Raw genomic sequence first — 14129 nt, forward strand, 5'->3', positions numbered from 1 at the left:
TTTCCATCTAACTTACCTAGTGGCCTTCCACCATATAGGGGTGATGTAAATCACCCAATTGACATAGATAGGGATACATGCTCTGTTTCTAAACCACCTTACAGGCTAAGTGAAACACATCACCAAGAAGTTGAAAGACAAATCAAGGATTACCTTGATAAGGGGTTCATACAACCCAGTAATTCACCTTGGGCTTCGCCATTTTTATTGGTGAAGAAAAAAGATGGTTCTATGCAACCTTGTGTTGATTATAGAACACTTAATAAGATAACAATGAAGAATAAATTTCCTATGCCCAGAATGGAAGATCTCTTTGATCAATTACAAGGGGCAAAATTCTTCATAAAGATTTGACTTAAGATCAAGCTATCACCAAGTAAGAATTGAGGCCCAGGATGTTCCTAAAATGGCATTTCGTACTAAATACGAGCATTATGATTTTTTGGTAATGCATTTTGGTCTAACTAATACACCAGCTACTTTTATGAAACTAATGAATAGTGTGTTATGGCCCTATCTAGGACACTTTGTAGTAGTCTTCTTGGATGATATCTTGATCTTCAGTAAATCAAGAGAAGAACATTTGGAACACTTACGGTTAGTATTCCAATTGTTAATAACTCATTGCCTTTATGCGAAGAAAACTAAATGCGAATTCTTCACACAAGAAGTCAAATACTTCAGGCATATTATCTCGAAAGAGGGAATCAAGATGGATCTAGAAAAAGTAAGGGCAATTATTAAATGGCCATCTCCAAGGAACATGGAAAAGCTGCAGATCTTCCTATATTTATCTGGATTTTATCATAGATTCATTCGAGATTATACCAAGATAGTTGTTCCAATGATGGACCAACTTTAAGGGAAAGGAAAGAGCTTTAATTGGGGAACATACCAAAATGAAAGTTTTCAAAAACTTAAGGTAGCTATTGCTACAGCTCCAGTATTATTAATTGTGGATCCCAATAAACCATTCATGGTTGAAGTTGATGCCAGTGATATGGCAATAGGTGCGGTCTTATTACAAGAGGGTCGACCGGTTGCTTTTGAAAGCAAGAAATTAAATCGTGCAGAACGGAATTATTCCATTTATGAGAGGGAGATGTATGCAATAGTATATGCAATGAAGAAATGGAGGCACTATTTGTACGATGCCAAACTTTTAATCTTGTCGGATCATGAAAGCACTAAGTGGCTTAATGACCAACCGGATCTACAAGAGTGTAAAGCCAGATGGGCCGAACTCCTCCAAGAGTTCAACTATGAGATAAGGTATAGAAAAGGAAAGTGCAATATACTGGCTGATGCGCTCAACAGAATGCCCATCATAAATGAATTTGAATTTTACTCAGTTCACTTCCGATTTGCTTGAATTCTTAAAAGAAAAATGCCATGTTGATCTAGCATATTCCAACATATGGAAAGCAATAGAAAATGGGGATCTAAAATGAAGGGCCTCCATTGAGGAAGGAACATCTGAGGATGTTTAACAAGGAAATGGAGCATCAAGGGTTGCTCAAATGGGATTCAAGTGGAAGAATTTTACCATTGATAATGAAAATTTACTCTACAAGGGTAGGGTATGTGTCTCGAAAGATGAAGAAATAAGGCATCAAATACTCTTTGAGTGTCATAATACACCTAGTGCGGGATATCCAAGAGTTAATAAGACTTATAGTCTTATTAAAAGGCAATTCTATTGGCCTGGAATGAATAAGGACGTCCTTGACTATGTGGTCAAATGTAATAAGTGCCAAGTTAATAAAGCTGAAAGATTGAAAATGGGAGGACTTCTCCATCCATTAGAGATTCCTTCAAGAAAATGGGAGAGTATCTTCATGGACTTTGTCATGTTACCCAGGACACAGAGGGGGCACGACTCTGTGTGGGTGATTGTGGATAGGTTAACCAAAATGGCTAGGTTTATTCCAACTTCAAATGATGTTAAAACACCAGAATTTGCTAGATTGTTCATAGAAAACATATACCGATTGTATGGCCTTCCGACAAATATAGTTTCTGATCGGGATAGAAAAATTGATAGTCAATTTTGGCATGCTGTATTTAGGAAGTTGGATACTAAACCTAGCATAAGCACGACGGAGCATCCGCAAACTGATGGGTAAACTGAAAGGGTTAACCAAATCCTTGAAGATATGTTAATAGCATATGTAAGTAAAAGACAAACTAATTGAGAAGAGTATTTACTGATAGCAGAGTTTGCATATAATAGTGTCAAGCACTCTTCCACTTGATATAGTCCATTTATGCTAATGTATGGGTTTCAGCCCAGAGCTCCTCATGCAGTAGGACTACACAAGGAAAAGGTTCATGCAACAAATGAATTTTTGGAGGACATGAATAGTATGTTAAAATTTACTCAATATAATTTTAAGAAATCTCAAGATCAAGCTAGAGCTTATGCAAATCCTCACTAAAGAGACATCTCCTTTGAGGAAGGGAAATTGGTCTATCTTAAAGTGCCTAGACAAAATAAAACCATGAAAACAAAACGATGTCTAAAGCTTTCACATAGGTATTGTGGTCCTTTCACAATACTTGAGGGTAGGGAAACATGCTTACAAGCTCCAACTACTTGTTGATAGTAAAATACATCAAGTTTTCCATGTAAGCAAGCTAAGAAAGAACTGGGTGATATTGATAATCTACTCTTAAATGATAAGATTGAGGAGCTATTTAGTGACCAATCTGTTTCACATGAACCAGAAAGAATTTTAAATGTTCATAATAGACGAACAAGGCGACATACTATTTATCAAGAATATCTGGTAAAATGGAAAGATTATTCAGAAGAAAGCTCAACATGGGAGCAAGTAAGTACTTTAAGAAAAAGGTTTTCCAATTTACAATTGGACCTTCCAAGTATCGTTATTGAGGACGAAACCGATTCTTAAGGGGGAGGAAATGTTACATCAATAAATGTAACTTATTGGGAAACAAACGCAAGAGATGACCGTCCGAGAGCCTTGGGCGCCCGTACGGGGTTAAGGGAAGCTTAGGAAGTTAGCAAGTCATAAAAATTAGTATAACTCACCAGGTAATGACGGCTGGCAAAAGCAACACGTCGGATCTGGCTCCAACATCTTCCTGAGCATGGTTGGGTGGTGAAGGGCGGTCTCTTATGCTTCCTGGGTGTCGTCATAAGAAAACAATCATGTAATATTCCTCTTATGGACTTGGCTTATGGAATGGTTGAGCAATGATACTAATACCACAAAGAAAATATATATATGCATATCTGGATATTAAGACAAGAGCTCAAGTCTAACCCTCACCCTTAAACCCTACCCTTATAGCTATAGGAACATCTCATTATTAACAAGAGCTCAAATCTAACCCTCACCCCTAGGTGCTACCCTTGCATTACATGTATGTGTATGCGTATACACGTTTTTTCTTTTCATCTTTTCTTTGAGAGGTTTTAAGTTGTTTTATTTTCCTCTCACCTTGCGTAGTGGTTACGTGGAGACAATCCATGGATAACTAATAATTTCATCAAATATGCACTTTAGCTACAAAGAGTGATCTCCTTACACTAGAAGAGAAGGTGCAATCTATCTTCAATAATTCTAGACAAAGAGCATAGAGCTATTTGATTCACAAGAAGATTCATAGTAAATCAAAAGATGTTAAGGATGAATCATCTAAACCTTCTATTTATGAAGGCCTTCTACTTATCATAGCCAACAGATGAAGAAAAAGATGTCTATTCACAAAAAATTCACAGTAAATTCAAAAGATGTTAAGGATGAATCATCTAAACCTTCTATTTATGGAGGCCTTCTATCTTTAAAGGTCCCGTGCTAGAAACAAGTGTTAGCTTTCGACGGTGTGTTTGTGGGGGCGCGATACACTATGAATAGACTGCCGCTGAAAATGCAACGCCAAGACTGCCGAGCTGTGGACCAACCGAAAGAGGAAATCAGCTGCGCCTGTTGAGAGAGAGAGCTACGTACTGTTAGTAGAGAGTGTGTAGTATCCTTGGAGTGGATTGCCTTGATAATTGACTGGAGCAGGGAAATGGAGCATGGCAAAAGCTGAACGGAGATCTGCATTTACAAAGGCTGGCTACGGACTGTTAGTAGAGAGTGTGTAGTATCCTTGGAGTGGATTGCCTTGATCATTGACTGTTAGTAGAGAGTGTGTAGTATCCTTGGAGTGGATTGCCTTGAGCATTGACTGGAGCAGGGAAATGGAGCATGGCAAAAGCTGAACGGAGATCTGCATTTACAAAGGCTGGTGTGGACTAGTCACTAAACCAGGAGAGTATGTTATTGCACAGCTTTCGTTTTGCGCTTACATGAGGGTGCTACAATGGTGTCATATGAAACCTTTTTCCCTCTGTCAGAGTCGTCACAAGAGTTTTGGGTCTCTTTGTCTAATGTCGGCAACCCTTTAGTTTATATCAGAGTTCTGAAGAACGGCATTCCACTTTTCCACCTCTGAGTAAGGCATACAAAATCAGGATGCAAAGCACACGAACCTTGAAAACTCCTCGAGTTGCATGCCCACACTACCAAAGGGCAAAGAGGGCTGCTAGCACTTCCATGTGTAGTAATCGCAAGACTGCATGTAGGGTGAAGGCCCGCTTCAATGAGCACATTAATCGCCTATGCTTTTGCCAGGACATTTGCACGAAAGTTAACATTCTAAGTTCACGACAAACGTCTGTACAGGACTCGATAAATATTTCCTCCCGTTGCAATAGCATGAATCTCCCGCTCCGTGCGTACCCCCAGTGGGTTCTCTAGAAGCCATCCATTTTCATCATGGATTGAGGGATTCATATCAACTTCACTGATCAATGTCACTCCTACTTGAGCATCGAACTGGCATCTCATGTCAATAGCAACTTCTTCTACATCCGACTGGAAAAACACCTGATTTGAAAGCAACCACAGAGGGACCACAAAACTTACATGTAGTAAAGCTCATTAGGCAAACTCCACCTTTCAATAATAACTGGGCACCTAAAGACACCCTACCTGTCCACCTGGAGCAAGGGCTTTGACAATTTCGTCAACCAAGCGTGTTTGAACAATCCTTCGTTTGTGGTGTTTCTTTTTGAAATGTGGATCAGGACACTGGAGAAATATGTAGAAACATCAGCACAGGGCTTGTATCATACTGCTCAAGGAAATATGCCTTATGAAAAGAAAAGAGCCTGCAGGAATCTACCATTCAATGTATTGAATGCAGCCTCACCAATATAGTCACACAAATGAGAGATCCTGGGTAACTGGAGATAATTGACCCAAATGATACTGTTGCATTTGCAACCATGAAGTGCCTGAGATAAAAGTATTAAGGCCGGTATTAACTTATGAAACCGGTTGAAACTTGGTTCATATTTTAGAAAAGTTCCTTTGACAACGGACAGGTTTTAATCAGTTTTAGACAACAGAAACCCAAGTTTAAGGTTAAATCAAAAGCATTGCATAGATTTGCAATCAGTTCGTGCAAATTAGAAGAATCAAATCACAGTCGGGTTAAATTGATTTTGATGTAGATTAAACCAGTTCAAAGAAGAGCCAAATCGGAGCATAATCAGATTTTATAGTACTGATCCTACACAAATTCATGCAAATTAGAAGAATCAAACCACAGTTGGGCTGAATTGATTTTGATGTAGGCCATAAGGGCATCCCTTACATTTCTAGTAAAGAGCCTGACAGGGGAATGACAAAGTGAAACAAAAGGTTTGATATGTTATAGAACTCAGTCAGCAGTTCTCTTTTCAGTGAAGATCATGCAAGGATAGGGCCAATATGATGAGAGAGAGAATGATTAAATGAGTCAACGCATGAATCCTTATAATGGGACTTGAATATATAGTGACTGAACACAAGAAAACTGAGCCAACTCATCAAACTCTGATAGAACAAGGGGAAGATGGACCAGTGTATCTAGTGATTGAGACCATCTACAAGATGCCACCTCTGCGCTTCAACTTCTTTTGGCACTTCCAATTTCAGATCCTAAGACCCTGTTTTGATGATCTTATTCAAGTGTCCAGCCAAGGCCCTAGCAACAAGTATACTTTGCAACTTGTGTGGCTAGAAGATGGTGCAAAACAAAAATGTGCACCTAAGAGAAGAGTTCGTAAATATATCCTTGGTCAGAGACTTACAAACTTCCATTATGATGTACAACTCAGTTTTGATTTTATTAGTCCATTGATGGCACTCTATAAAGACTCTGGACAGTTACACATAAAACTGTGCTCGTTATTAATGGAGTCATGTTCCACTTGTTGAAGCTAGGTTCAAAAAACGAAGTTGTGCCCAAGGAGCATGCATCATGAATGGATGTGTGGTCTACTCCATCACACACACACAGTCTACAACCTCACCCCTGGGCAACTGCCACACTTGATTGAGGTTTGGCCCTCCCGTTTCCAGAACAAGCACCAAATGATGACAACTTTTGCTCATGTCAAAACTGGAGGGTCTGTGAATGGAGTACTCCAAGAATGTTGGAGGTTATTTAAATGTCCACCTCTCAGTTATTCATCTATGTTCCAAGTGCCCAATGTTGTAAGGCCCCCAGATGAGAAGAAGCTATGATGGGCATTGGACTCCCAGTTTAGAACCAGAAGGGATCTCACATTTGTAGGTTATGAGATGAGAAGAATTAATGAAGATTAGCAGTGTATACACCCAACGCACTTGCATCCAATTGCAACTTATCATGTTCCCCTATCACAGCAACGAAGGCTGTGTTGGGAGTCACTAGCTCCCCCTAACAGGGTCCTTGGTGATGGTCGATAGGTTTAACCACATGAGCAGTAAGTCAAGTCAAACTGCCCACTTGCATCTATGACTAGCTGACCTCTAACAAAATATATAGGCATGCAGTGCTACCCTCTAGCATATCACAGCTTGAACATGCACACTTTCTATACTCACAGTCCTCCATCCACCATTTGTCCACATCACCATTGAGGCTCATACAAATGCATGGATGGACAATCATCAATCATCAGTCATATCAGTTTGGCATAATAGAAACTTTTATTTTCCTATTCTGTCTCTCTTTCTACTAATATTCAACGTCACGACTCACCTTCTATTGCGCACTGTTTTCTTTCTTGGAAAAGAGCCTGAGCCACACTGACTGCAGATATGCAAGAACGTAAGGTAACCCCTTCCAAGGAAGAAGGTACAACATTTTCAATCGTATTTAAAGCGACTTGGACGCACCTCTTGGTTGTAGCCTAAAGCCCTTAGCAACCTAGACTACATTGTAGATAGAATCCCCATTGTTACTTCTCTAGCCTTGGTAACGAAATGAGCCTATTTATTTTCCATCAAAGGTTACTAAAACTTAAGGCAAAGCTTAAAATAGATAGTATCTTTAAATGTGAACTCCGAAAGCCATAGTTTGCCTTTACTATTGTCCACAATCTAGCAACATAATTTCCCACGTAAGCTCATTGTTTGTCCTTTTAAATAGTTTGGGAACGTTTCTCAAGTCATGTAAGGTTATGATGAGGAGGGAGAAGTATGTTCATGCTTACACATTTTTCAACTCCAACTCATTTGCCCAACGATTAGCACGAGAAACGACCTGCAGTGGCATGATCTTAGTATATATAAAATGGTATGTTCTTTAAAAATTTCCGGTTATCTGTAGAAAGCAAGCTTGCCTGTTGACGGATCTCTAGGCCCAAAAAATTGCAGGACTCTGAGTTACCCTTGGCCAATGTCATCAAGAACCTGCCACTACCTAACCACTTGATCAGCACATTTAAATTCATAGACACTTTGTTTGTATAGACTAACATAACAGTTTCGATTCAATAAATGTCTATAATAAGGTGGCTAAAAGAGCTCGTTGCTCTTTCAAGAAGGGGTACCATGACATGTTAGTGTCCACATGTACTTGAATCATCTGTTAAATCAACCTTTAATTGCAGAGAGAGAAAATGCATTGCGATGAAGAAACAAACAATTGTGGGTAAAAATGTACCACAGCCTATGTCCACCAAAATGGGTCGTGATGGATCTAGAAAGACATCCTCCCATTTAGGTGGAGTCACTGGCACCTGCTCAAAAAGACATAACTGTGAGCAATGCACATACATACAGGCAATGCTAAATGAACACATACACCACACACAAGCACACAAACACTTTCAACTTATAAACAAATTTCTACCATCATGTGTAAGTAAAATTTGGAATCCACAAACTTTTTTCTTTTCAATTAACACACTTCATGAAGCCCTCCATCTAATGGTTTTCATTAAATGTTGTAAGTGCAAGTACTAGATATATTAAGGTTACTGATCAATTGTCAAAAAGTCAAGACACAAAATGTCAAAGAACCAGTTTGCCAAACTCTGATGAGGCCTTGAAAAGATGTGTCCTTTTTATGACTTGATCTGAAAGACCTTATTACATGCAAAATATGATATGTAATCCTACATGTAAAATATGATATGTAATCCAGGTCTCCTACAATAAGCATGTAATGCTAGCTTCATGACAGCCCGAAACTAAATAAAATTGAAGGGTAAAGAGGATGCCTCCCCCCAAATGACCAGCTGCCTCTTTGGCTGGTTCAAACTGAAAAAAAACGGATCTAGGGCATGGCTATGGTGGCTTGAAGAGATAGAGTGAACTCATGAAGACATAGAGTTGAAGATGGAGGGTCACACAAGTGAATTAGGTTCCAAGATTGATTAGCTTGGACTCATAAACACAGTCTTGTGTGGTTAGACAATGACTAAAACTCTCAACTGAAAGAACAAAATCATCATCATATTACTTACTCATCTTGCAAGTACAATGCTTTATAGTAGTTGGGTTGTTCCACTCTCCTCACTGTGCATATGGAATTCAAGACAGCTCTTCCTGGAGCGTACATCATTTGTCATTGCTCAACACCCCCCCTCAAATGATGAGTCTCTACCCTTGCTGGCTTTTGCCCCCCCTGCATGTGTACATGGACCAGGAGACTAGCTCTTTGGCAGCCTAGTCAAGTTGAGGCTTGAAACTTTTCATCTTGGTAGGGTTTTTACATCCACTATGGGAAACAAATTCCTTAGAATAATGTGTCGGAGTTGTTAATGGTAGCAAAAGCATCTTCTTCATCTTCTTCTTCATTCATGAATTGACTTTGGTGATAGTCATTCTGCATCTACTGTGCTCTTTTCTTGTGAAAGCATTCAGTGGCAATATGGCCAGTCTTACCACAGTAACGGCATGCCATCCAACTTTTGTTGGCGGTGTTGAATCCTTGACCTCTTCCTTTGGGTCCAGCAGCTCCTTTGGTGTATAAGAGATTTTCCCTTGAGCTGGTTTCTTTTACATCTTTGCATTTAAATTTGCTTTCATCATCAAGCAGTGAGTGCTCAATGTCTTTGAGTAAGAGATTGGGAATATTACTTACAGTTGAAACAAGGTTGTCATACAGTTCATGATTAACACTGGCAAGTAGCACTGCTATTGCCTCATCTTCATCAATGTTCTTTTTAAGAATTGCTAGCTGAGTTTTAAATTGATATGTACAGTCATAGATGAATTGTCTTTTACATCCAACTTATAAAATTGCATCATAAGTAATTTTACCTTCGAGTTCTTTAATTGTATATCAAAGATTTTGTCAAGTTCTTCCCATGCCTTCATTGCATCCCTGATGCCGAAAATATGATATAATACATCATCGGATAGACCCCAAGCAATAATACCTAGAGCTTTGTTGTTCATCTTCTTCCATGTCTTTGTTTTAGGTTGGTCTTCTACAGCATCTTCCTCTTTAGCATTGTCATTTGCATCATCTTTCTTAAAGAGATCCCAGAGGTACACGGTTTTCTCCTTCCAGGCATGGAAGCCTTCACCATTAAACTTTGCTATCTGCTCGACTTCAATCATCTTGGAAGGAGGTCTTACCGCGAGGACATTCGGACAGTGTCTGTCCTTTTACAATGAGATTGAGACTTACAAGGACTTGGATCAAAATTTCAAATCATTGCAAACTCAGAATAGGCTTTGTACCAGCTGAAATGAAATCATAAGATGAGTTACTCTTGATTAAGCTAAAGCCCCAAGTGCCAAGAAGCACTAGTTGAGTATCAATAGATACTATGTCTTGAAGATCTTGATATTTGACTCGATGTTGCTAGATAGCCAAGAAGCACTAATTGAGTATCAATAGATACTATATCTTGAAGATCTTGATATTTGGCTCGATGTTGCTAGGTAATTTTTTAAACTTCCTTGGACACTTCCAGATCTGCAGTAGGCTTCAAAGATAATGTCAGAGTGCTCAAGATCACTGTTGATGATGGCAGTGAGAGAAGACAAGGTTGCCAAGGCTTTTAAAATTTCTGGCTATGGTGGAATTAGGGTTTGCAGAAACATACGACTGATCTTTGGGCTATAGCAGATCATATATGCAACTATTTGAGACAAGATTTGTTGGAGAGAGAGCCTATGGGATAGGCTTCAAAAGCCCTATGACAGCAGGGTGGATTGCACCACGTGGAGGACAGATTGATCGTACAAATGAGATTTGCGCAATTCTGGGCAGTGACCTGGGAAAATGCATAGGGTGGATTGCGCCACATGGAGGATGGGACTGATCATACGAATGAGATCTGCACAGTTCTGGGTAGCGACCTGGGAAAATGCACAATGTCGAGCAGGGAGACGACCAATGTCAATGTTCCATGTGTTGGCCTGAAGCGCCCTAAGTAGGGGAAGGTTTTCTCAGCTCAAAGCGTTGGCTATCTCCTCTTCTTTGGCTAGATCCAAGCCCTCCAACCAGGCAGGGTGCTATTGGCTATGGCTGCTATAATATGTCAAGTGAGGATAGAGATGAAAAATGAGGTCATCAGTTAGCATTGACTTGAACTGAAGTTGAGAAGGCTTGAGAGAGCAAAGAGGAGAGATAGATTGAGCTGGGCAATGCTAAACTGAGCTTTGATACCATGACAAAAAACGGATCTAGAGCATGGCTATGGTGGCTTGAAGAGATAGAGTAAACTCATGAAGACATAGAGTTGAAGATGAAGTGTCACACAAGTGAATTAGGTTCCAAGATTGATTAGCTTAGACTCATAAACAGAGTCTTGTGTGGTTAGACATTTGGCTATTTAGTTAATCTATTGGTGCTTCATTGCATACATCATTTGTCATTTCTCAACACAAACAATGTAAGAGTTTGGATTCAAATCCAACTCTGGCCAATGAGTTATTGCCTCTTTGAAAGAGGAAGAGTAGTTTCACACATGCCAACTGGCACTTGGTCACATTGAAATGTGTAGACACATAGGAAGCACCAAAGGTCTCTCAAGTCTAAAGAGATTAACACAATTGCATGGGTAAGAATGTATCATAGTAAGTTGAGCACCCTCCCTGCTTGTTCTGCTTGCTGCAACCACCTAGCTGGTGTTAGAAATTTGATCACTTCCAAGACACTTTTGGGCCATTTAGGCAGCATCATCTTGTATAGGAGTAGGTCAGGAAGATTGGGCAGGTTAGACAGGCAGTAGGGCAGCAATTTGGGCAGTCTGGCTAGGATGGGCAGGTCAATCGGGCAGGCAACAGTGCCACGTGGCAGCCGGCAGCAGGCAATGCATTTATTGCAGCAGTTGGACCATGATTTGCTGCAGTTGGCCAGTTTTTGACTGGCTGACCTGCATTATTTTATTATTCTTTTCTGCTATTTATAGCAGCCTGCCCTCCGATCATTATCACTTCGTGCTAGTGTAGGGTGAGAGATCTTTGGTTGTATATACTTCCACATCCCATCATACATCCTTCTGTATTCAACATTCATTATTTGCAGTCTTCAGAGTTCTACTGTCTCTATCTCTCCCTCTTCTCTGTGTGTTCATCTTTCAGTCCGTTCATACGGTTCTGGATGGCTGCACTCTGACGTGGTCTGTCAGTCTGTCGTCTCCTGGTTGCGAGCCCTAGTCAGAGTCTGACAGGGACATTGAAGCTCTGGCTGTGCCTTCATTCATTTTACTGTACATTTCTTGTGTCAGTCAAGCATTTCTCAGCCTGTGCACCCCTATTTGGCTGCAATCAGCCCCAGCCTACTCCAGATGGCTGTGATTTTCCCAGGACCTGGTATATCATCATTTTCACTGCATTAAATGCATCCATACTGCATTTATTGCAGTCAGCCACGATTGCAGGTCAGCCAGGTGCAGCCAGCCAGTTTTCTATCTTTTCTGCTATTTATAGCAATCACCAAGACTGGGCAAATTATTGTCTTCGATCTTCTGCAGGTGCTCCAACAGTTTGTTGCAATCTTTTCCATCTCTGTCGAGGACTGCAAGCTGCACACTCTCCGTCTCTGTCACCATCACAAGTGCTGTTATCATTTTTTCAGCCTTATCCTATGACCTCACTAACGCTTTGGACTGTGTGCAAGGACTGATGAGTCCACTCTTGTATCAGCATTCATTTTAGATCCAGTGCAGACTTCTCTTCTCTTCCTGTTGTCTTTCTTCTTCTCCTTTTCTCTCCGTGTTCGTGATTCTCTCCCATTGCGCATTCTCACATGGTACCAATGCTTACGTGAGGACACGGAGTTTCCAGCCAAAGAGGAGACCACTATTGCTGAAAACTCGAATTTCAGCCTGTTGTCCACTACTGTAAATGCAAATTTTCTGTGTGGACAAGTGCTTTCAACAAAGGTAGGACATCCACAACTCTCTTCTTGCAAGTGTTACTAATTTTCCCTCCGTTCAATCTTTCCTACAACAAAACACAGCAGCCTTTGTGTGTTTGCAAGTTCTAAAAAGATGTCTTACCATTAGTTCCAAGGCTTTGATGAATCAAATGAGAAGGTTTTCATCACTCCTCTAAAGAGCAATGTGATTATCATGAAGAGCGGAGGTCATTGAGCCCTTTTGTATGGTATCATCATTCGGAGCAGCCTACTCCCCCCCCCCCCAAAAAAAAAAAGAAAAAAGAAAACCCAACACTCCCCTCCATGTGAACCCCCCCCCCCCCCCCCAAAAAAAAAAAGAAAAAAGAAAACCCAACACTCCCCTCCATGTTTCACATAAAGCCCATTCTGCTAGCTTTAAAATGCCACACATGGCACCTTCTGTTCAAGTGCCCATTTTCCCTATCTTACCCAATGCAAAACCCTATGTATGGCAGCATTGGCTTGGTACCTAGGGCACAAAGTAGCATGCTTGGTACTGAATCTGCACCCCCGAATGCTTATGGGGCTCAAGGAATGAATGTTGGTCATGCAAATGCTCCGTTTGGCATTGGTTTTGATATAAATTCAGCAAATGCACCCTTTTTGCAGCAACCAGTGTATGATAACTTGACACCCAAAGGGGCAGCAAAAGACTATGATGAGGGTGAAAAAGGAGTGAAGTTTGAGTCCTTTAGCGGTGTACAAGATAGGCTGAAAGCTTTGACTTTCATTCAGCAGTTTGATGCAGCCTATTCACGAGGGAACTTCACGGAGTCCTCAAAGATTCAAAAGACGACCACTTTCTTAAAAGGAAATGCATTACAGTGGTGGTCCACTCTTTTGATGCAAGGTAGAGCACCGTCAAAGTGGGTACAATTTAAGCAAATGTTTGCATCGAATTGGTTGACAAGTACCTTTGAGGTGGACATCATGATAGCTTGGAATAAGCTGGATGCTAAGGAATGTAAGAATTTGGAGCAATATAATAAGAAGTTTTGGAATGCATTGCTGCCTATTACTTCTTATCGCCCTGTACCCCTTCATGAACAAGTGAAAAAATATGATTGTGGGCTGCCCAAAGGAATCATGGATTTTTGCATTAAATCCATCGTGTCTAGCATGTCTCAATTTATAGAGATTGCTGCTACAGCTGATGCTTTGCTGCGTGGAAAGGATTCGAGCTTCCTAGAGAGTGGGGAAAAGGCGAATAAAAAGTTGTTTAAGGCTGAGAAAAGGAATAGATCTGAAAATCAGCCTGAAAAGAGACCAAAACAACAAGGAATCGGCTCAAAAACATTGGCACAACGTAGGGAATTGATGGCTGCAAATAAATGTTTTATTTGTGAACAGGAGGGTCACATTGCAAGGGACTATCCCAATAGGCAGCAAGCTGGAAAATTAGAAAATCAAGGAGATTCTAAAGGAAATAAGCCCAA

General features: G+C 40.4%; 1 protein-coding gene across 1 annotated transcript in view; it reads right to left on the reverse strand.

Moving 5' to 3' along the window:
• Positions 1–3735: 3735 nt before the first annotated feature.
• LOC148034348 (tRNA (guanine-N-7) methyltransferase) overlaps positions 3736–14129 on the reverse strand; it is a 52027-nt gene continuing 41633 nt past the window's right edge. The window contains exons 3-8 of the mRNA XM_087679298.1: positions 7993–8068; positions 7670–7749; positions 7541–7590; positions 5227–5311; positions 5007–5105; positions 3736–4901 (exon numbers count right to left, since the gene is read on the reverse strand). Coding sequence (XP_087535424.1) covers positions 4677–4901; positions 5007–5105; positions 5227–5311; positions 7541–7590; positions 7670–7749; positions 7993–8068 — 615 coding nt within the window. The 3' untranslated portion in view covers positions 3736–4676. The remainder of the gene's footprint in view (positions 4902–5006; positions 5106–5226; positions 5312–7540; positions 7591–7669; positions 7750–7992; positions 8069–14129) is intronic.

This window comes from Lygodium microphyllum, chromosome 6 (assembly GCF_053477565.2).
Source record: "Lygodium microphyllum isolate KBCC chromosome 6, Lygodium_microphyllum_v1.1.10, whole genome shotgun sequence".
NCBI classification, from domain to species: domain Eukaryota; kingdom Viridiplantae; phylum Streptophyta; class Polypodiopsida; order Schizaeales; family Lygodiaceae; genus Lygodium; species Lygodium microphyllum.